We start from the raw sequence: 24559 nt of genomic DNA, 5'->3' as shown, positions 1-24559 counted from the left end.
AGACCTATCTCAACTATTCGTATCGCTACGAAATATTAACATGGACCTCTATTTAGGAGTTGACAAACTACTGTTACATAAAGAAAAGTTTATTGAACAAACATTTTTCGTCGAATAATTTTCTTCTATTATTACACAGATATAAAACATTTATTGCATCGGTGCACAATTTATTTCATACATCGTTATAGATATTTTGCAGAATTTATAAGTTTCATTAGAGTCTATTTATAATCACATGTAAATTATGTACAATCGTGCAATTACACATACCAGTTAATTACAATATAAAAATATAAAAATATAAAAATATAAAAATATAAAAATATAAAAATATAAAAATATAAAAATACATTCAATACTTGTTCGCACACTGTATCCTGCTTGTAACATTATTATTTAGTACTGTAATACCACGTGTCTTTCCCATTTCATGCGTTATCAATTTCGTAAAATTTCGATATACGAGTCTAGAAATATATTATTATATATTGTCGATTTTATTTAAACCTGTTCAAATTGTCAATAATCGATAAAACTTCATACTTTTGTTCTATTTAAAACCCTGTCGCATTATTTTCAATCAGACCTGGGCAAATTTTATTTCCACATTGAAAATAAGAAATATCTATTTCAAATAATTCATTTGGAACCATTACTTTCGATGTTACCATTTGAAAATATATATAATATCGCTCCGTTTGAAATAATAGCAATTTCAAATATTGAATTATTTCTTTAGTTTTCTATTTTAAATGTGACAAAGAAAGTTAATCCTCCAAATAATATGCAATTATAAAATTTTACTCTAAGAAACCGTTGCATTTAAAAGGCTTCTGCTTAATTATATGAATTACCTGATTCAGACAATTCTAAAACAATATATTAATAATATATTAACCCTTTGCAGTCGACTGGTAACTCCGAGTCACCACTTTAAATTGTTACAAAACGATTTAAAGTAATGTTAGCGTTATCAAATTTGTTTGTATTTTAAAAACTATTAAAAGTGCAATTGCCGCACTAGTCGTAAAAACCCTAAGTCACAAAAACTATTTCGAATTCAGAATTTAAATGGCTTCGCGTGCAAAGGATTAATATAATACATTAATATATTAATAGTTACATACGATATAGTACATATAAATATATTATATATAAAAATATATATTAATTAATATATCAATATATATTAGTAATCATATAGAATATCTTAAAAATATAATGATAAAGTCATTATAATAATAATATTTCAAATATCGCCATCTCAAAAGTGACCACAGGCATGTAAATAATTATGAATTAAAATATGTTGTTATTTGAAATAATTTCGATAACATGCGAGAAATGTTCCACAACGATCTTTTTAGTAGAATCGCGTTATGAATATCGAAGGAATAAGAAGGAATGACGTGAACGTGACCGTGGCCATGCCGTTGGTCTGATTTGGCACGGGCGATCTGAATTGATCTTTGTGCTCGATCAGCCATTTCTCGATTGTACTTCTGTAGTTAAGTACCCATTCTATGTTTCGGGCAGATATTTGCATTACCTGGACCAGGACCTTCGGTTTAGGTTTAGCGTTGATGATGAATTTGTGCATCTGCAAGAAAACGATTCGAAAAAGAATTAGAAACACAATACTTTGAAAATATTGCCGATTCAATATTGTCCAGTGAACTTTGTACAAAAATCTGATCTCCCATGATTTTAGCAAAAAGCGAACCTTGTAACTCGTAATATTTCATTCAAAAGAAAACTTGCTTTCAACAAGTCCAATGATAGCGTAATGTTTTAAAAAATCATAAAAGCGTCTCATGCTATTCGCTCTGTACCTTTATGATGTCATCTTCGTCTATAATCGCTTTGGCAATACTATACATACAGGACTCGAGTTTCTTCTCGGCTCCTTTCCTGAAACGATCGGAACAGTCGTCACGACAAGGAATTAAAGCACGTCGATATATTCGATCAAATTGTCGCTTACAACTTCGCGATTTTCTTGTACTCTTCCTTGAGTTTGTTCAGAACAAGTCCGATACTGGAAATGTTTTCGGATTCGAACATTACATTATTAGACACGATAGCTTGTACGGCAACTTCGAGCTCGATATACGCAGGGTTCGTTTTCAAAGACTCTACCAACAGTTTCCTAAGAATCGTACTGTTCCTTGAACAACCCAAAACTCCGAGCAGACTGGTCTTCTCTTCTGAGTCGAATACGGTAGTAGCCAGCCTCTTTAGAATAGCCTCGAATAACGTCTCATTAGCAGATCTCAGTCCAGAGCAGAGAATGTTGCTCTTTAGATTTACGTCGAGTCTGTAAAATATTATTAAAACCGATGCTAACGTCGTCTTCGTATTTACTCCGAATTTGTATACAATGATTTTCAGAAAAGTTACTGGCATATTAGGGGGGAACATGAAATGAAAAGAACAAAAACTATTAGGAGTACCATCTGTCGTATTTTATACCATCCATTGCAGCAGAAGAATCGAATACTTACTGATACTTGTCGTCGAGAACCCACATGTCGAACTCCTTCTTGGCAGAATCTATGCATTCTTTAACATCGAATCTGCATGCCCATTGGAACGCTTTCGTTTTTAGTATTTTCATGGTATGGGAGTCCTGTGGCGAAATTTTATACTGTACATGTTTTGTTAAACCTTGCATTATGTACTTGAAGTAATCCTAGAAAGATAATCCAAGTATTATATAGGAAGAGCAATCGAGTTTGTGTCATAATAAAGAAGTATATAAGCAACGAATAAGTAGCAAAAATAATAAATTGTTGAATTCGTTCGGAACATTATTTATTTGTTCGCCTAACGACACAGTCCTACGGATTAGCCTCTCGCGTCCGTACCTTGAAAATTTTATAGTGTTTGGAGGTGCTGAACATCATTCTCAACCAATCCAAGTTCCTAAACGCAGACATCCACGGGATGTAGTCTGTTTCGTTCTTCAGATACAGTGTCAGATTCAATGCGGTTTCATAATTCGTGTAGTTTCTGCGGGCCAAGTGCAAAACGTCATCTATAAGTTGCGCACGGTTCACAACATGTATTTTCTCGAAGTTGGTAAACAGATAGTGCGTTATTTTCTCCCAAATGTGCTTTTCATAATTGACGCGGTAGTAGCCTGCAATATAACAAATGTCAAGTTTCAATATCGTTATTCGTTGCCGAAGCAGACAGCGTAAACGAAGGAATATCTTCTTTCAATGCAAATCGGAACGATCCATTTTTCCGAACCAATCTACCGTTACTCGCGCAAATGCTATTAATGCAACAAACGAATGCAACGAATGCAACAAACTACACGTACCCGTCTGTAGATTGTTCAGAAGTATCCAATCGGAATTCACGTTCGAAATCGTGTGACTGTCCGCGGTTGGTTTCAACCAAATAGTCGGCGCAGTACCAGTGAAATTAAGATTATCTTTCGTGACGTATGTTATGGGTATCCACCACTTTGTCTCTTCGTCGTATCCGTAATACAGGAATCGTTCTTGACTCAGTACGAAATTGCCTCTGCTCTGTTTCACAATAACTACCGGGTATCCAGGTTTTGTGATCCATGTCTTCATAATTTCGTCGAATTTCACATCTTCCCATATCACCTGGTCTCCAGCTGCAGCTTGGAGTTGTTCGATCAGATCATCGGAATCGGCGATCTTGTATTGACTGCACACAGGTGTAGGTAGGTGTAATACATCGCGCATACGTTTCCGGTTTAAATAGAATTTGTTCGCATTTAGAGACGATAGTATCGGGGCAATAACGAAATACGTAGCAGCTAACCGAGTTTTTTATTAAACGAAAATGCTTAACCTCTCGTAACAGTTGCACCGAACGATACGCTCATCCAATTCGTTGACTTATTGAAATAACCTTGCGGTACTTACTAATCTTTCAGATACATTCTCACGCCTTTCATGAAGACCTCCTCTGTTAAAATGTGGCACATCATTCGAATAACGGATCCACCTGTAAAATATGCGTTTTATAGAATAATTTTTATAATTTCTTGTGTTCCTTCTCTCTCCGCGCGGGTATAAGGATTAAACTTTGCATATGCGTACACAAAATTATTCATTTTCTATTTCGTAAAGTCACGTTGAGGTACGTGTAGGACTAATTTAGTGACATGTACAGAGTTTTTCGTTTTATCTTGTACGCTTCGAGACCTTCGTTACTTTAGCAGGTACAAATACAAATCATCGTATCTTTTTCAAATTCATCTTTATCAGCTACAACAATACGATAGTGAAAATCTATCGTTAAGTTACGGTAAATAATGTTGATACTTTATCTGCCGGAAGTCTATTAATCGAATTTTCAATTACTGTGCTAAACGAAGAAAAATTTTCTTCCACGTGATAATCCCATACAAAATTATTAAATAATGTTGTTGGGAACGACTCGTTGATATACGATTGAAATAGTTGGCCTAACGAAATAATTTATTAAGTTTTCAACTGTAAAATATAGCCTTTCTTAATCGATAACGTGTGTAGCCTCGACGCGACAGACACAGTAATTAGATATGTTTCTGTTATTATGCGTACACCTGTCGTTCGATCGTCGCCCGTCAAGACAAAGTCGTTAAAGATTCGTTTTCCGATTATTTCGATCTGTCTCGAGTGTTAGAACAAGATCAATGTATGTGGAACAAGATCAGCTGTTACAGCCGATCCCTAGGTTTTCAAGTAGCCTCGATCAAAAAGGCACAAGTTACAAGGTTATGACAAGTTTGCTATTATTAACGTTCTTGCCTTTTTGATAAATGAGACTGGCGAACACGTCGGGTAGTTCGTTCGGGTTCTCTACGGCGTAGTTCAGGGGTCGCGCACTCTCTGTCGCGTCCAGTAATAGCGCCCCTTGTAGCGTATCCACAACAAACAATTCCATTAAACGCCATGTAGGCTCTATCTGAAAGCAAATATTTTTAACTGAGAATATTTTTAACGAATTTGTTTCACGCCATCGGCGTAATCTCTATAGAATCGACCATATTATTTGAAATAAACCAAAATATCCAGTGAAATCGTAGAAAATCCTTTCGCTTAATCGTCGAAGGTATTCAAATGCACGAATTCCATTGTACTTACTTTGTCCGTGATGTAGTACAGGTAGAAAGTAGCGAATCCTTCGCTCAACCAAATGTAATCCCACCATCTTGGGCTGACCAGGTTGCCAAACCATTGGTGCGCCAATTCGTGGGCTATGGTCAATGCTGTCTGTTGCTTTTTATCGTTTGTATCAACGCCCTCCTTGTACAGAAGAAAATGCTCCCTTCGACAAAAATAAGAAAGCGTGTTATTTATGAAAGATGATACGCATTTTTTGGACCATATACTACGCAGTTCCGGATGAATAAATCTCGATTAGTTCATCGCGCTTAGGCGCACGCACGTTTAAACTAGTTTTCCTAGGATCGAAACGTTGCCGGAACGAAGAGCGAAAAGCGAGGAATAAACTACCTGTAGATAATAAGGCCCCAGTTCTCCATACCGAGCGGAGTGAAGTCTCTAATGGCAACTTGGTCAATTTTCGGTATGAATTCGGAATATTTAATTCCGGTGACGTTATTTAATTGTTCCATCGCTTTCACGCTGAAGTCCACCGAGTATTTCGTACGATCGATGGACGCTGGTTTTGTGTAAATTTTGAAATTGTCGTCCATATCGTGAGTTCTGTAGACGTAATCCGAGACCACGAACGCCACCAAATAGGTTGACATGGGCTTGGTAGACTCGAATGAGGTAACTTTCATTCCACCATCGTCTATCATGTTGAGCACGGGCATATTGGAGATCACAGACGTGTACTTTGGTAAATGCCTGATCGAAATATCGAAAATCGCTTTGTACTCGGGCTCGTCCCAGCATGGAAACGCGAGCCGCGCACCCGTTGGTTGAAAGTGTGTCGTGGCGACCCACCTGTAACATTTCGAAGGTTTGCGCTTAGTGCTGCCTGGATCGAGACAAGAACGATTTTGTAACATTTACGACTGTTCGGTCCATGTTAAGGATAGAAGCGCTTCCTTCGTCGTAAATGATAGCGACGAATCACGGGTGATTCGCACCTTGGCGCGTTGTTATTTTATTCGAAGGCAAATTATTGGAAAATGATGAAATTGCTCGGACATGTTAGACCGAATACTATTTTGTCGTATCGTACGTCTCGACGTTATCTAATTTTTAACGTCTCTATCGACTCTGTCGTATTTTCACGTTGACTCGATTCGAAAAAAAAGCATTTTTCATACTCGTACACATAAAATGCAAGCCGCTAACCGTTCGTTGTAGTTGGTTACATTTACTGTAACAATATTCATCGTACGATCATCGCGCTACGGACAGACGTGATATACAAGATACTTACTCGCGTATCTTTCCATCGAAATTTCTGCTTTTGTAAAATCCTATGTTCTGATCGTTCAGCACACCTTCGAACTTAATCTTGATACTGTAAACTACGTACGGTCTGAGACCTTCTTTGAAGTAAATCGTCAATATCTCCAGATCATCGTTGGGGTCGACAAACCTCGCCGGATTATTTTCTATCTCGACACTCTTTATGGTCAGTTTCTTTTGATTCAATACTAACAAGTATGTCAGGTTCTTGACTTCGAAGGAAATTGTCACATTTCCCGTGAACTTAAACGATTTTAAGTCCGGTTCCAATTCGAGCATGTACTTAATCGGTATCACATTATTCTCGAGTCTGTATTTTGCGTCAATGCCGGACCAGCTGATCGATGATAGTAGAAACAATGACAACAGCGTTAAAGCTGTCATCTTGAATCGTTCTGCCGTCGAAAGCATCTGTAATGGAAGATCCCTCTACGATGGTACTGTCTTAAAAAAAATGCGAGTGTTAGATCTTTCGAGGAAATCGGTAAATCTGTGCGAATCCTCTGTTAAAAATTCCGATGAACAGATTCGAAACGACGACGATAGTTCTGTTACATTCGTCACAAATGCGTACCTCGCGAAACGACAACCTTATTATACGTGGGCCAGCGTCCTTCAAATTCATATACGCGTAATTGTTTCCACTTTATGTAGTAGCTATTGGCAGAGACTCTCGAATAGACCGTTTATGTTAAACAGATGTCAGAAAATTCTATAACAATAGTGTGCTGTGTCACCTTGATTCTTACCTGATATACAATGAAGTTTCATAATACGGAGATTTATGCGAATATGAAATTTTAAATTCTGAAATATTAGATGAAATTCAACAATCCGAAGATTAAATAACCCGGATGATCGTGCGCGTGCATATACTCGAACGTTGCGAAGAAGTAAATTAGCACAAAATTCAAGAATCTCTAAAAAATCATAGACATAGTTGCTCCTGTTGAAACTGATTCGAACACCGAATAAACACCACCCAATGAAAATATCAGTCGTGCGCATAGATGGTGCTTCCATTTTGCAGAAAGCTTTTCATTATTTAAAACGATAAAATTGCAAATTAAGTCAAATTCCGAATTGTGCTTACAATTATGCTTGCCGTTTATATAATAAGAATATTCAAAAGTGTTTGCAATCTGAGAACATCGATGTTAGTTTCTGCAGCATAATTTCAAGATATTAACGTTAAGAATGATAATATCGACAAATTTAAAGCAACAATTTTACGTCTATAGACTACATCCACGGTAACAAATTATACATAGATCTGCCTTATCGAAAAATTAAGCTAGTATCGAGTAAAGAAAAGATTACTACGCAAATATTTTGCGTTATGTCGAGGTTATTACACAGATATAAAACATTTGTTGCATCGGTGCACGATTTATTTCACACATCATTATAGACGTTTAACAGAATTTGTAAGTATCGTTAAGGTCGCGCGTAATCGCATGTAAATTATGTACAATCGTGCAATTACGCGTACCAGTTAATTAAAATACATATAAAAATACATGCAATACTTGCTCGCGTACCGTATGCTGCATGTAACATTACTATTTCTAATCTCTTCATAATCTCGTTATCAATTTAAAAAAGATTTCGATATGCAAGTTTTGAAAACCTTGTCTTTTGCGGAGAAACATTCCGCGTTACTAGATTATGATATTTTCGATTTTATTTAAACTGTTCAAACGATCGATAAACGCTAAAATCCATACATTTGTCACATCTAACAACCAGTCGCGTTACTTTCAATCAGACCCGAGCAAATTGTATTTCAAATGAGAGTAAGAAATAGCTATTTGAAATCATTCATTTCGAACCGTTATTTTCAATGCTCTATTGGAAAATACAAATAACATTGATCCATTTGAAATAATAGCAATTTCAAATATTGAATTGTTTCTTTATGTTTTTCATTTCAAATGTGACTAATAATCTACCAAATAATATGCAACGATAAGATTTTAGAATAGAATGGGGTGGAAAGGATGTTAGAATACACCAGTCACAGAGCTAATAATCAGATCAAAACGTAATTTCCAAAAAGCAATTCACAATTAACTGGCATACCTGTTTCGAATAATTCTAAAATAATATCTTAATAATATTTCAAAAACGACGTTGTTTCAAAAGTGATCACAGGCATGTAACTAATTATGAAGTAAAATAACATGTTATACGAAATAATATTTCAAACAATGTGTTTTTATATATGCCCGGGTCTGCTTTCGATACATTGACATTATTATATTCGATTCGTTTAAATATGTTCGTGACAAATATTTATCTTTGCGTAAATCTCTGCAATCTGTTCGTTGCGTTTCGAAATGACACCTCGATAGCATGCGAGAAATGTTCCACAACAATCTTTTTAGCAGAATCGCGTTACGAATATCGAAAAGACGAGAAGGAATGACGCGAGGGTGATCGTGCCCGTGCCCGAGTCATCGGGAAATTTGATATGATCTTCGCTCTCGACTAGCCAACGTTCCACTGTACTTTTGTAGTCGGTCGTCCAAACTAGGTTTCTGGATGACTTTTCCATCGCGCTCGAAAGGACGTCTGCTTTGATTCCAGCGTTGGCGATGAATTTATGCATCTGCGAGAAGACGATTCGAAAAAGAATTAGAATCATTATTTTGGATATATTGCGCACCGAACTTTGTACAAAAAACTGATCTCCCACGATTTTAGCAAAAAGCAATCCTTACAGTCCGTAACGTTTGATTCGACAGAAAACTTGCTTTCAATAATTGCAATAATAGCGTAACGTAATTTCAACGACGATAAAAGCGCGTCGTTCGCCGTACCTCTATGATGTCATCTTCGTTTACAAGTGCATTGGCAACGCTCGCAATGCTGGACTGGATCATCTTGTTCCCGTTGTCCCTGAAACGATCGGAATAGTATCGCGCGAAGGAATTAAAGCACATCGATATTCGGTCGAATTCTCACTTACAACTTCATGATATTCTTGTACTCTTGCTTGAGTTTGTCCAGAACAATTCTAACGCTAGAAGTATTTTTCAAAATTTGATTATTAGACACGATAGCTTCTACGGCAACATCGAGGTCGATATTCGGGTTCGATTTCAAAGCCTCCGAGATCAGACTCTCGAGAATCTCGCGTTTCTGCGAGCAACCCATAACTCCGAGCAGACTGTTCCTCTCGTCTTTGTCGTACGTGGAGTTAGCCAGCCTCGTTAGAACAGTCTCCCATACCGTTTTATTAGCGGTTTTTAGTCCAGTACAAAGGATATTGGTCTTTAGATCCGCGTCAAGTCTGTAAAATATTATTGACATCGATGTTATTGTTGTTTTTTTTTCAAAATAAACTATGAACTGCTATACATTGATTTTCACAAAAGTTACTGGCAGAGCACAAAGGTGTGTTGATCCACTTTTGGGCGAACCAACCATTGTATTTTATTCTTAGCCGGCGTATAAAATAATAAACGCACGGATGATCAAAGCTTTAGTAAGATATCAAATAGAAATAGAACGTTAGGATCACTTTTGACTCTGGTATACCAGCTAATGGTTAACGTTGCCTTCGTCCGCATAATTTTCATGTCGAATAACAGGAAAATAATTACATACAACGGTGCTCGAGAGTTAATTAAGATAACATTAGATACCACGAAAAAAACTATTAATCGTCTGTCAACAAAACCATTGATTTCAGTGTTCAAAGGCTGATCAAGAAGTGAGTGAGTTACATCTAGGAATCTCTCCTTGTTCGACGAGGGAGGCGATGGTTTTACAAATAAATTGACATCACGTGCCAGTAGACGAACAAACTAACGCGTTTGCGATAGAAGTACTGAAAACTTACAGGTGCTTGTCGTCGTTGAGCCACATTTGGAAATGGTTATTGGCGTAATCTACACATTCTTTAACATCGGCTTTGCACGCCCACTTGGCCGCATTCGCTCTCAGGATTTTCGTGGGGTGATCTTCCTCTTCCGACGTCGCTTCATATTTTACATCTTTCGTTATACCTTGCATTATGTACTTGATGTAATCCTGGAGATATATACAAAGTATTATATGAGGAGAGCAATCGAATTTGTGGCAGAGCAAATAAGTAAGCAAGTAATAAATATGTAACAAAAACAAAATAACGAAAGGTTGAATTCATTCGGAAGATTATGCATTTGTTCTCCGAACAACACAGTCCTAGGGATTATCGGCGCGCGTTCGTACCTTGAAAATTTGATAGTGTTCGGAGGTGGAGATCATCTTATTCAAGAAATCGATGTTCCTAAACGCGGACATCCACGGAATGTAGTCCGTTTCATTCTTCAGATACAGTGTCAGGTTCAGTGCGGTGGAATAACTCGTGAAGTTTTTGCGGGCCAAGTTCAAAGCGTCGTCTATCAGTTGTGCACGGTTTATAGAATGTATTTTCTTGAAGTCGGTAAGCAGGTACCGCGTTAATTTCTCCCAAATGTGCTTTTCATAATTGACGCGGTAGTAGCCTGCAACGTAACAAGTCGAGAAATGAGCCGCGAGATACAGCTTTGATATTCGAACGAACGAACAAACTAATTTCAAGGGTATCATTCAACTTAGAAATCATCACGGTCGATGATTTCTAAGTTGAATGTTGATAAACGATGGAGGAAGAATCACCCGTGTGTATTTAATTGAATATACATTTCTTTTGCTATCAGTTGTTGGGAATATGCACGCTATTGAAAAATGTCCCGACGTAAGGAATGCAGCAAACAACGCGTACCTGTCTGTTGCTTGTTCACAATTATCCAATCGGACTTCACATTCAAAATCTTGAGATTGTCCTCGGTTGGTTTCAACCACATAGTCGGTGTAGTAACAGTGAAATTAAGATTATCTTTCGTGACGTATGTTATGGGTATCCACCACTTCGTCTCTTCGTCGAATCCGTGATACAGAAATCGTTCTTGACTCAACAGGTAATTGTCGCCGTGCTGGATCACGGTGACCACCGGGTATCCAGGTCGTGTGATCCATGTCTTCATAATTTCATCGAGTCTCGCACCTCCCCATCTCGCCTGGTATCCAATCGAAGCTTGAAGGTGTTTGATCAGCTCATCGGAATCGGCGACGTTATATTGGCTGTAAACATTGTCGATAGGTGTAGCTCGCACGTATGTTTCGGGTTCATTTAGGATTCGTTCGCATAGATAGACCATTACCGACAACAACGAAATATGTACGTAGTAGCCGAGAGAGAGAGAGAGAGAGAGAGAGAGAGAGAGAGAGAGAGAGAGAGAGAGAGAGAGCGCGGTAAGATGTTATTAACCGAAATATTCTGATATCCGAACTATACGCTCGTCGAATTCGCGTTTATTGAAATTTCCTTTGCGATACTTACTTAGCTTTCAGGTACGAGTACAAGCCTTCCATGAAATGCTTCTCCGTCAAAATGCTGTGCATCATTCGAATAACGGATCCAGCTGTAAAATATCTGGTACTGTAGAACAATTTTTATAATTTTGTTTTTGTAGACGACGCGTTAACGTAAGAAATCCTTTGTAATTTATCGACGATCGACTCGATCGAAAAATATCATTTTCCATCATCGGATCGATAACATTAATAACCCCGGCGTGACAGACAAATTGATTAGATACGCTTCTGCTGTTATGCGTTCGCGTGTCGTTCGATCATCGCGCGTCGAGACGAAATCGTTAATGATTCGTTGCGCGGTTAATTTGATCTGTCTTATCTGCGAGAATAGGATCGGTGTATCGTAACTGCTGATCCCTAGGTTTTCAAGTAGCCTCGATCAAAATGGCACGAGTTACGCAACGCGAAGCGATAATTTGTATCGCGTAGACGCATCGATCGCGACAAGTTTACTATTATTAACGTTCTCACCTTTTTGATAAGCGATACTGTCGAACAATTTGGAAATTTCCGCCGGGCTGTCCACGGCTTGGTTCATGGGTCGCGCATTCTCGTATCCGTCCAGTGAAAACGCGCTCCCTTGCAACGCTTCCACAACGAACAATTCCATTAAACGCCACGATGGATCTACCTGAAAGCAAATACTCTCAACTGAGAATTGTTGCACGAATTTGTTTCGCGCTATCGGAGCGATTGCATCGGTTCTTTATTTTTCGCTTATGGTGTGAAACACTGTGTTCGTCGGAAATGTTCCGACGTCTTCCTTTTAAGGCATCGAGTATAAGTGTAATTGTGCGAATTACATTATTTGTGAAATAGAGGAAAAGGTCTGAATATAAGTAGGTTGGATCATTTTATGACACTAAATAGATAGACTGAAACTTGTAAAAGTGTTTCGATAGCACAATCTCTACAGAATCGACCATATCATTCCAAACGAACTAAAATCCAGTGGAATCGTGCGATATCCTTTTGCTCGATAGTCGAATTTTGTCAAATACACGAATTTCATCGTACTTACTCTGTTCGCGATGTAGTACTGGAAGAAAGTAGCGAATCCTTCGTTCAGCCAAATGAACTCCCACCATTTTGGACTGACCAGGTTCCCAAACCATTGGTGCGCAAATTCGTGGGCTATGGTTGTTACCATGGATTCCGTCATACGACTCGTGGTAATGCCCTCCTTATGTAGAAGATAGTTCTCTCTTTGACAAAAATAAGGAAGCGAATTATCCAAGAGAGATAATACGTATTTTTTAGAAAATACACCTCACAGTTGGGAATCTATAAATCTTGACTAATTTGTACGCTCAGGCGCACGCATATTTAAACTTGTCGATCGGAACTAAAAAGTTTTCAACTTAGCGTTGTTCGAAAAATGTCCAAGGTATGGAAATTAAAAAAAAAATGAAAATTAAAAATTTAGATACACAGCGGTGTGTCCAGAGCTTCGCGCGACTTTCCGAGGCTATTGGAAGGTCGCAAGAACGAATGCTCGTTCTACCCTTATTTCTAACGATGCAACCGTTAAATCGACATCTGCAATTTAGCAGCAATCTTGCTAGATGCCAATCGATGATTTTGCGAAGTTCTTCGAAGTAGGAGATTTATATAATTTATTCTTAATTTTTCTAGGGTTGAAACATTGTTGGAACAAAGAGCATAAGGCGAATAATAAATTACCTGTAGGTAATCAAACCCCAATTTTCCATAGCACCTGCAGCGAAGTCTTTGACGGTAATTTGGTCCATTTTTGGCATGATGTCGGAATACTTAATTCCGGTGACGGCATTTAATTCTTTCATCGCTTTCACGCTGAACTCCAATGCGTATTCCGTGTCCACTATAGAGTCTGGTTTTGTGTAAATTTTGAAAGACTCGTCCTTATAGTGAAATTTGTGGTCGTAATCCGAGACCGAAAACGCCACTAAATAAGTCGACATGCGCTTGGTAGACTCGAAAGTGGTAATTTTCTTTCCATCAGCGGCTGTCGTGGTGTTGAATACGGGCATATTGGAGATCACGGCTATGTATTTTGGTAAATGCTTGATCGAAATATCGAAAATCGCTTTGTACTCGGGCTCGTCCCAGCATGGAAACGCTAGCCGCGCACCCGTTGGCTCGAAGTGTGTCACAGCGATCCATCTGTAACATTTCGAAAATTCTTTGTTGCGCTGCCTGGATCGAGACAAGTTCGACTTCGTAATATCTTCGACTATATTACGACTACAGGCAGAGGCGTGATATACAAGATACTTACTTGACATCCTTTCCAACGAGATATCTGCTTCTGTAAAATCCCCGTTTTTGATCGTTCAGCACGGCTTCGTATTTTATATCAATCGTATAATTTTGTTTCGGTTTGAGATCTTCTTTGAAGTAAACCGTCACTGTCTCCAGTTTATCACTGACCAGGATATTCCTCGCCGAGTTACCATTGTCTATGGTGATGTTCTGTATGGTCAAATACTTTTGATTCAGTACCAGCAAAGAAGTCGCGTTCTTGACCTCGAAGGTAATTTTCACATTTCCCTTGAATATAAGTGTCTGGAAGTCCGGTTCCACTTCGAGCACGTACCTAGTGGGTATCGCATTACCGTCAAGTTTGTTTCTTCCGTTTATACCGGTCCAGCTTGCCGATGATAGTAGAAACAACGACAACAGCGTTAAAGCTGTTATCTCGAATCGTTCTGCCTTCGAAAACATCTGTAATAGAAGATCCCTCTACGATGGTCCTGTCTTAAGAAAATGCAAATGTTAGATCTTTCGAGGAAATCGGTAAATCCGTGCGAATCCTCTGTTGAAAATCGCGATTAACAGATTCGAAACGGCGGCGACGGTTCTGTTATGTTCGTCGCAAATGCGTGCTGCATCGATCTCATAATTAAAAAGAGTTTCAAGTGGAAATGTTTGTTCCTTGTTTCACGATTGTCCTGAAAAAGAGGCCAGAGGGAGATTCGAGGAACGAAGCGTCGAAAGGAGAAAGGAATACCGATGTAGCTGCTCGTACTTAGGTAATCGACCGAGATAAGGTGAAGATGGACACCGAGGGATAAATAACTGCTATGCAAAATTTTGTTATTATTCAAAATATTGAACCACTTTCACGATTCAACGAGAAATGTTTTAATCGAAGGTGCATCGATATCGAACGGACAATTCGCGGATGCGAAGTAAACTTATACGTTTGTTTCTTATTCGTTGCAAAATCTTCGATACAGCCGTTATGTTTTTTATAAAAATTACTTTGAAACAAACCAGTCGTGTTTCGACTTGCCTAAGTTCTATGTTAAATAAATAGAAGTACAGTGAATTCTCTCTCTCTCTCTCTCTCTCTCTCTCTCTCTCTAAAATGTCCGAAACTCGGAATTGAAAACTGTAATCGGCGGACATTGTTCGTACCTCGCGAGAGGTAATCTTTTTTTACAGTTGCCGACACCTCGTGAGGGAAGAGAAGAGAAGAAAATATCGTAAGAGAAGAAAATATTGTTGGAAAGAAAATATCAGTGCGGAGTTACGCTATTCGGGCTTACGTTCGACAAAAATTCGGAGGCGATATACCTCGATTCGAAGGCAATTCAGAGGCCACATTATCCGATTCGACGATCGTTGCGATCGGTCGCGAACCTTGTAGCTCCGCGGTTTTACTTACCTGACCCACGCTCGAACAGACCATTTCGCGACGACTCCCGGGAATTCGAGTCAAAGGAGTCGCACGCTCGACCGTCGCACCACAGATACCCGAAATTTGGCATTCTAGGAAGAATTAACTGTACTAGCAATATTATATCTCAGGAATATAAATGTTGCAACGTTTCTTCGAATTTGTCGAGAATTGTGTCACGCGCGAACCGACAGTGTTCTTCATCGATTAAAAAACACTTTTGTAGCTACTGAAACAACTGTGTTAAGGAGTACAAGTGTAGGACGTTTCTTGTCACTGGACGCTGATGTTCGAGAAACTAGGCGAATGCATTACCGATACGTGCGAGCAGACCTTGGCGAAACGGAGGAGACGGAAGAGTATCCTTTTCGTCGACCGTATCCGTTCGAGAACTCCTAATCAGCACTGTTTCCTTTGGAAAAACCGTCGCCTTTATGCCGTTCTCGCACGTAATCGGTCACCGAAAGTCAGCGCGGAGGATTCGCACGACGGTATCTGACGATAATTAATTCGAACGCGTTCGAATGTCACGATCTCGATAACGTACCTCGCGAAACGACACCTTTATACGTGGACCAGCGCCGTTCAAATTCATATACGGATAATTGTTTCCACTTTATATAGTAGCTATTGACAGAGACTCTCACTGGAAGTACATGCTTAATCTTATCGATAGAATCTGTTTGCGTCGATCTGTGTTCTTCGGTGTATCAGTAGACGGCTGATAGTGCGAACGAACAATTATATTTACTAAATTCCCTTTATCGTTCGAATAGACTGTTTACATTAAGGAGAGCTCAGAAAATTCTATGCCTGTCTCGTTCATTGCCGTGTCGTTATCTCACCTTGATTCTTACCCGATACACGATGAAATTTCATAATACGCACACGCGTTAACAGCTATTTACCATGCTATTTCGGGATGGACGATCAGATTTTCTTCTTTCCTCGCCAGAAACGATCGAGCGTAGCGCAATGCCATTGGTTAATAATATAATTAATGGAGAATTCAATTACGAATCGATTACGGAATAGAATTTTATTAGATCTCGGCTTGACTATGTTTTCGAACAGAATTTATTTGATTCAGAAGTTCAGCAATCTTGGGCGAATACTTCTGCGTCCATTGCACGTTTGCCGAAGAGACATCGATGGCTTGTTTCGCAGTCGCCGAGACTTCGTCGAGTTTCCCGAGATTTTCTTCGACAAACTTTTGTAACTGAAAAACAGAGATCAAGAGTGAATTTTAATGAAACTGTAGATATATTCGATACCTACGTAAACTGGAGAAATTTTCCGATATCTACGATGATATTTATGAAAGATATTGTAGAAATTTGCAGGCGGGCAACCGAATTTACAACAGAAATTGAAAATAGAGATTAAGAAAATATCGAACGAACGAATAGGCGCGGTAATTTGCTCCCGTACCTTAGCAACATTTTACGCGATCGAAAATCGTAGTAATTCATACCTGTTCCGTTTGTTTTTTCGACGTAATCGAGTCCCCGATCGCTGCGATCACTTTGCCCAGAAAAATGTAATCTTCCCTAAAATAACCGGAAATCATTTTTATCGCTGGACAGACACGAGTTAGCGATAATGAAGATACAAATCGCGGGTAGCGCGTTGTACATACGTGTTGATTAGTTTTTGTAAATTCTGTTTCAAGTATTGTAATACACGATCGGTGTTCTGCGCGTCCCCGTCCAAAACGCCGTTGATTACGGCGATCCTGTATTGTTTGCGGAGTCTCGATCCCTCAGATAGTGTCATCGCGAGATATCTATACGTGTACGAATTTTCAATTTTAATATTATCACGTACGTATAGAAGACAATCATTTAGATTTAGAAGCACATAATGCAATACAATTGCACACAAAAATGTAATATCGTTGTGAAACCATACGAATCTCTAAGTCCATACGATAATTCGCAACAACATTAAATTACGCAAAGTGCGACGAGTCGATGGGATTTGATCGTATAATAGATTAACCTCGGCTGAGATCTAATTCAAACTTGACTCGGACCTTGTCTAAATCTAAGCCCAGATCTATCTCAACTATTCGCGTCGTCGCGAAATATTAACATAGACCTATTTAAGAGCAGACTACGCGTTCTTCGATTCGAACACTGTTCATGGTATACGGATAACTTACTTATCTATCAAGTGCGCCTTTCCGGTGCAACCAAGGGCTTGGAGCAATAATTCTTGCTCGGTGTGCAGATCGGTTTGCCGCCATGTTTCCAACATTTTGTACCAGTCTTTATCGTTGCCGCTACGTATGCCTTCGCAGTAGACGAGACTTCTGACATCTTGCAATATCCTGCGCAATACACCATCAACGCGATAACATATTTTATTCAAACTTTGGTATGCTGTGCCAAATAAAATATTAGAATCTGTTTTCTTAGAAAATAACGGAGCTAATTATTCGCGTTATCTGGAATGAAATTACGCGAGGAAAATAAGCTTGCGCGTGCAACGAAAGTTTGATAGTATAATTGCTGTTTTACATACGGTTCGTTGATTCTCCACTTGTCGAACAATTTTTGCGACATCTTTAAACAATGCGGGTTCCGCATCGAACAGGATGTCGATAAAATTAGCTCGCGTTGTAATTTCGTCACCAGATCATCGTTCGCGGACTCAACGAAACTTAATCGGTCGTAGATTGGGTCCAATAAACGCTTCGCGTGACTCTGCAGTCAAATTGCATAAATTTGTTAAAAATCTTACTTGTCAAACTAATTGCGTTTATTTATTATTATACCGGTATTATATTATTGCAGCTCAATTCGATACACTCTTAAAAAGAAGGAATGCAGAAAGAATTTCAAACATGTAACATTATCGGTAGATTCTTTCGCCATCCAAACGTTGTAACCGTTATCTATCATCTTTTCCAATCGCATTTGCCATCCGACCAACATCAACCTCGTTCTTAATAGCATCGTCGATAGCATTGCCATACTTGAACTTTGTCTAGGAAATTGCACGAGATTAAGCTGGGTGACGATATCGAACGCTTCGCTTGCTCCATGGAACTAGCTTTAAAGAATCAAGTTTCAAGGAATCTTTTCTCGAATAAGTTCGCTACAATAAAAGCGTTTCTTTCATTTTCAATAACGCGTGTCCACTCGATGGTCAATTGTTGACACGGTTATCTATCGCTTCTTGAAAAGCAATATACGCGATCGCTTTTACAGTTCGTTGATTTCTTATCGATATTCTCGATGTTCCACATTCTCTATACTTATCCTATCTTTAAAACTTATTTCAAATTGCCTGGTACTTATCTCGAACGATTCGCGAACGTTCAAGCAGCGAGATACGTCTGACTCACTTGAAAAGCTCGATGCACTTCTGGCACGCTTCTCAGCCTGTTGTTCAAGTATCTAAAGTTGTTAACAGCCGCGAGCCAGGGTTCGTAGTCGAGCTCTTGGACCAAGTAACCCGAGAGATCGAGCGGAATCGAGTAATCCAAATATCCGCTTTTGGCCAAATTGAAAGCGTCGTCTATCAGGGACGCTCTGTTCGCTTTGTGTATCTTCGAAAAATCTGTCGACCTCGAATAATCGATGAGCATTCGCCAATTATTTTCGTCGTAGTTCACTCGATAATATCCGACTTGTTGAACGTTGAAGACGACCCAATCCTCGGACGCGAACGGTCCGACGATCAGTCTTTCGCTTTTCGGTTTCAGCCAAGTCTTCGCGGCTGTACGAGAGAAGTCGGCGAGCGACGATCTAGTGGCAAAATTCAATGGTATCCACCACTTGTCCATTTTACGGTCCGTGTCGCACCGATCTATGTTTTGGCAAAATGTTTCTTGAGATATCGAAGCCTCCCTTTGCTCGTAATCTCGGGTTACAGTTACCAGAGGAAAACAGGATTGGTTCGTCCAAGAGTCCATTATTCGTTCGATCGACGTATCGGCTGGTAGGTGACCAGACTTATTCGCGGCGGACTGCAGGTGTTCGTACAGATCGTACGGTGTAGCTGCTCCGTATGATCTAAATTGGAACAAATATTGTGAAATGGTACTACAATTACGCGGCTTACGATCAGGGACGCGGTATGTTGTTCTTGCATAATTAATTTGCAGAATTTTTTCCACTCGAAAAGATAGGCCACGCTATCGATTTATCGGTTGTTATTTTATTTACTAATTGTTCACGTTATTTTATTATGCAACTCGAATCATTTTCTTTTCTCTCTTTTTCTTTATATCCAAACGTCAAGGAATATAAGAGGGTGCTGTTCCGAAATTGGCTCGGCCAACTTTTGGAAACGATACGTTATAAGAAGGATGCATATCGCACTCACATGTCTTTCAAGTAGCTTCGTAAACCACTTTGAAACGTCGAATCTCCAATCGCATGGGCGAGCATACGTATCACCGACGCCCCTGGTGTTAAAGATACATTTGTTCGGTAAGATGCGCAATGAAAGAAATAAGAGGCAATCGCGTTTAAGTTAGGTCGGCTTAAAGAAACGTAGAACCGTGCTCTTTTCGAGGACCTTTTACCGTCCCTTAAAAAATGAACAAAGAAGCGTTTCGGGTTTACCGTACGTTTGTCCAGGTCGTGCTTCTACTAAATTGCATGCAACAGATGTTAGGATATCGACGGTTCGATGAAATTTGGCAGACCGTTACGTAAAGCTACCGAGAAGCGATCCGCGAAGCCGTATCGTTGCAATCGTATACGATTTTTATACCTTTTTTATAAGAGACGAAATCCAAGACAGCCTTGACGCTGCTCGGACTGCCCACGTTTCGACCGTTCAAGACTCTGGTGTGATTCGCAGAGTCCAAAAGCAGCGCCGGTTGCAGCATGTCGACTACGAATTTGTCCATCGTGTCCCAACTCGGTTGCAAAAAGGATAGAGCGCGGTACTGAAAATAGGAAGCGAATCCTTCTTTCAGCCAAGCCACGTTCCAGAAGATCGGCGTGACCAAGTTCCCGAACCAGGTGTGAGCGTATTCGTGAGCCATCGTGGCGAGACCGTTGAACACGTATCTCGTCGGCGTAACGGCCTTCTCGTGCAAGACCACGGACTCCCTGTACGTGATCATCCCCCAGTTTTCCATCGCGTTGAAATTGAAGTCGGGCACCGCGATCTGGTCCATCTTCGGCACCGGATTCTCGACGCGGAAATAGTCCTTCAGAAACGAATATATCGAGACACCTTGATTCAACGCGACGGATCCGCGTCGATCCATCGACTCTCGTGTCCATATCTTGAAGCTCGGCAAGGCCGCCGATGTCTCCGGGTCGAAATCATGGACTGCCCAACCAACGATGAACGTGGACATTCTCGGCGTCGGTTGGAACGTGGTCAGGTAATAGTTCGAGCTGTTCCTGTAGCTGTGCAGGAAAACGGGGATATAGTGTTTCTAGTTCCTCGAAGTTGATGCAGGAACGTTGAGAATATTTGTCGAAAATAGTAATTGTCGGGATAGTTCAACATTTAGCGTGGGGTAGTGGAACCGGTTACCGCGGGGTGACCAATTGCCACGCCTTTGGTTCGTTCTCGCGCATAATTCGCTTTGTATTTATCGGATACGACACATTAAATTGTCTCATTCTTTTGTTTCGTTTATTTTCAAATTTAAAATTATATCGATGTTCGAATTTCGTTATCCACCGTGCGCAGTTAATCCATGAAGCGAGACATTGCTATCTTAAAAACAACGAAGGAAACTTACCTATATTCCGCCGTAGTTGCAACGCGAGTGTTACTTGTTACCAATTGGTTTCCCACGTGACCGATACGAAGGGTGAAAATTGCTTTCAAGTGGGGCTCGTCGAGACAGGGAAACGCGCGACGCGCGTACACAGGTGAAAATTGGGTGATCCCCATCCATCTAGAAATTGCTTTTATAAATGCGTCGAAGAGAGTACGATTGCAAGAAAGTTTTACCGAGGAAGGGAAACCATCCTAACGATGAAAAAGAATCGATTTTCTCCCTTTTTCTAATATATTATTAAAGTTTCGAGCGTATGGAATGTTGCGTCGAAGCGTTACGCGTACATGTAAACTCTCTCGAGTATCGAACGATTTCCTATTTGCTTCAATAGCCAGAAATGTGGCACAAGTTACGATTACGTTATTCCATTCGATAGACCAGAGAATAATTTTAAGTAAAATCAAGCAGCGCAACTGTTACCGTCGAAGCACGTAACATGCCCATAGTTGAATATTTACGTTTCCTCTTTAAATCGATTTTGTTGGAAACGTCTTCGTTCGATCGAAACGTCTACTTAAAAAATCATCAATTGAAAATGACAAATCCAGATGTATGTTTAAAACAGAATCGAACGATTAAGAGACTCGTACTTTTCCATTGTCAACGAATTTTTTTATCGGACAAGAAGATAACGGAGATTATTAGTTAAAGATGGTTTTATAACAGTAATTTATTTACTTCGTTTCCCCGTTCTTGACGTAGGAGCTCCTGTAAAATCCGAACACGTCGTCGCGCGTTTCACCTTCGAAGTGGAGTTCCAACGTGTAGACACCGGGTGTCAATCGCGTTGGTAACTTCAGCACGTGAAATTGCCTCTTTTTCTCGGAGAGCTGATCGGCAATTGGGACGGTAACTAATTTATTTTCTCCATCGGTCCTATAGCAGAGCTTCGATTTTTCTTCCTGTATAGTTAAACCGTCGTTGTGGACCACGATGGTGCTGGTCGGTTGAATTATTTTTAACATTATCGTCACGTGGCCTCGATAAACGAAATCGTTTAAACCCAATCGAGTGAATATCCAAAGGTCGTAAGAAATTGGTACGATTTCCTCGGGTAGCCTGTACGAACGATAATCGTCGACATTTTCGATTTCACCAGGAATCGTCGAACCTTCGAGGTATTTACTGCTCGCTATAATCAAAAGTAACACGGCAAAACATCGTATACACGCCATAACAACACGATCTAGGTGGAAATCACAATCACTGTTCCAGGAAATCACTGTCGCGCGTTGGCCTCTCGCAGCCCTTGGCATAAATCACGAAAGCGACAGCGATACCAATTATTTGTATCGTTTGAATTTCCTTTATCTTCTGTACACAATGCCTAAGATAAGTAATCTCCACTTATGACGTTTGATCGTGACCAAGGGAAAACGAGAAAACTATTCGCCTAAATTGTCATAAAATTTTGAGCCGATAGTAAACGCGCACACTTTTCGTACGATCTAGTAATACAGTTTTCGCGTGCAAAGATATCGTCTAATTTATGCCACTTTATTAACGTCAACGTTCGGCATACGTTGGACCAGAAATGTAATTTCTTTCGGCACGCGTTCTTCTTTAAGAAAAGTCCAGCTGGACGTTGTCGTATGGGCTACGGCGATGCCCCCACCCAGAGGTCTAGACAATTCCCGTTACATTGCGAATTAATACGTGCGGAGGCCTGATTCATGGTCTACACGTTGCACGGTGCGATCAACGATAAACAAAAGTAAAACCTACAAAGTTTGAAATTTATGGCCTGTGTTATATACGTGTACATATTAAACTAAAATCTATGCTCTAGTTAAATCGGTCCTCGAATCATCCCAGTCTCGCTCCATAATTCTCACTCATTCCGAGAATTGCCTCTCGCCTGGAATGCCCGATCGTATCGTATTTATTTAACGGAATGAAAAACTCACAAATACGATGCAGGAGTATCGTATTCCAAGTAACAAAATCGCAACAAAAATGTTGTGCGATCTCACAGATCTCGAATGCAATTAAATAGATTAAATTCGTCAATACCATAATTTATCTTCGATTTACTTGTTCATTTCAGATACGGTTATCGTTACAGAATTTAATATCGATAGCGTTCTTTATGGAATCGGGCGAACGCTTTATTACAGTTATCGGTGAGCTCCTCGGATTAAAACGTAGATTAATTCATTGTCCGTTCAATGAAATTTGGATTCCGCGAGAATCAAAAATCGAAAATTCACTGTACGAATATTTTTTACGCCGACTGTAAGTACAATTCTTTGATTAATAATGAGATGTTAGTCGCGCGTGATAACGAATGATCGATTGGCGAAGACATCGAACGAATCATAAAAACGATGCTATCGTAATAATAATAATAAGATGATGATGCTAGAAGTCTGAAAGGAAAGTGCTCGTTCATTTATCGCTTACAGAAAAAAAAAGAAAAGAAAACAAGAGCACTTCGATTCGTAAGAAACGATATTGCGACATTATGTTTCAATAGTGTTCTGTAGAAGTGAACGACATCGAGCAATTCAAAAGTAATTTAAAAACTTTTCCACTCGTTAGATTACGCGAGAATGCATCTAAAACACGATGAAAAGTTTGCGAAAAGAAAGCTTTGAGTTTCCAAGCGAACGCAAACAGAATGTTTTTACCTTAATTGCATTTGCAGGCGAATAATTGGTAATCTTTGCCGTCGAAGTATCTGCGTCGTGTTCGATTTGAAATTTGGCTCGATCACTCGATTACGATCGCCAATAGCTGACCTGGTAATTCTGTGGTGTTTCATCGCGAAAAAAGTAAGCAACGATTGGAACGCTTTTGCGAAATATGTTTCTTTTTATTCTGCATAAAATACAAAACGTTCTTGGCTTAAACGCTAACCTTATCGTCCATAAATTTGTCGTATTAAATTTGCGCGTACGCCATCGGTATACGAAAATACGACCAGCTGATCGCAGCATAACTTAAAATAATTTAATTAAGGCAACTCTGTTATTATTCTAGGCATTAGTCTTCGTCGTATATATTACTATTCACCACCCAAATATAATCGTAAAGCTTACGTTTTATGCTACGTCGACTCGCGATGTTACAATTACACGTTTACAGTACGTGATTCCAATTGGTGGACTCCGTTCGAAGAAACTCGAGACTAATGGACGTTAACACTACCCCGACTAGAGAAGCAAGCCATTCAATTTTAAGCAGAATGCAATTTATAATTACATCGTATGCTACATACGCTGCGCACCGGTGTGCCTTTCGAACATAATTCGTGTTTACGGTTGCAACTGCGCGGACAGAGTTATCGGCGACTACCTAAAC

The 24559-nt window shown here is 39.6% G+C and overlaps 1 protein-coding gene across 1 annotated transcript; it reads right to left on the bottom strand.

Moving 5' to 3' along the window:
- Positions 1–73: 73 nt before the first annotated feature.
- On the bottom strand, positions 74–22786 carry LOC117218638 (uncharacterized). Its single transcript, XM_076522904.1, has 32 exons — positions 21935–22786; positions 21215–21373; positions 20224–20873; positions 19831–19912; positions 18848–19517; positions 18022–18203; positions 17660–17827; positions 17135–17281; positions 16970–17045; positions 16550–16714; positions 14092–14555; positions 13515–13976; positions 12853–13036; positions 12303–12462; positions 11797–11878; positions 11179–11537; positions 10644–10918; positions 10273–10463; positions 9397–9720; positions 9248–9326; positions 8812–9036; positions 6394–6854; positions 5490–5948; positions 5118–5301; positions 4782–4938; positions 3912–3993; positions 3332–3690; positions 2871–3145; positions 2508–2695; positions 1988–2320; positions 1836–1914; positions 74–1603 (listed from the first exon to the last, which is right to left on the bottom strand). The coding sequence occupies exons 1-32, from the start codon at positions 22510–22512 to the stop codon at positions 1367–1369; spliced, it is 8496 nt and encodes a 2831-aa protein (XP_076379019.1). The 5' UTR covers positions 22513–22786; the 3' UTR covers positions 74–1366.
- Between the last annotated feature and the right edge of the window lie 1773 nt (positions 22787–24559).

The sequence above is a fragment of the Megalopta genalis genome, chromosome 6 (genome assembly GCF_051020955.1).
Source record: "Megalopta genalis isolate 19385.01 chromosome 6, iyMegGena1_principal, whole genome shotgun sequence".
Lineage (NCBI taxonomy): Eukaryota > Metazoa > Arthropoda > Insecta > Hymenoptera > Halictidae > Megalopta > Megalopta genalis.
The sequence above is the reverse complement of the archived record's forward strand: the minus strand, read 5'-3'. Positions and strand labels throughout refer to the sequence as shown.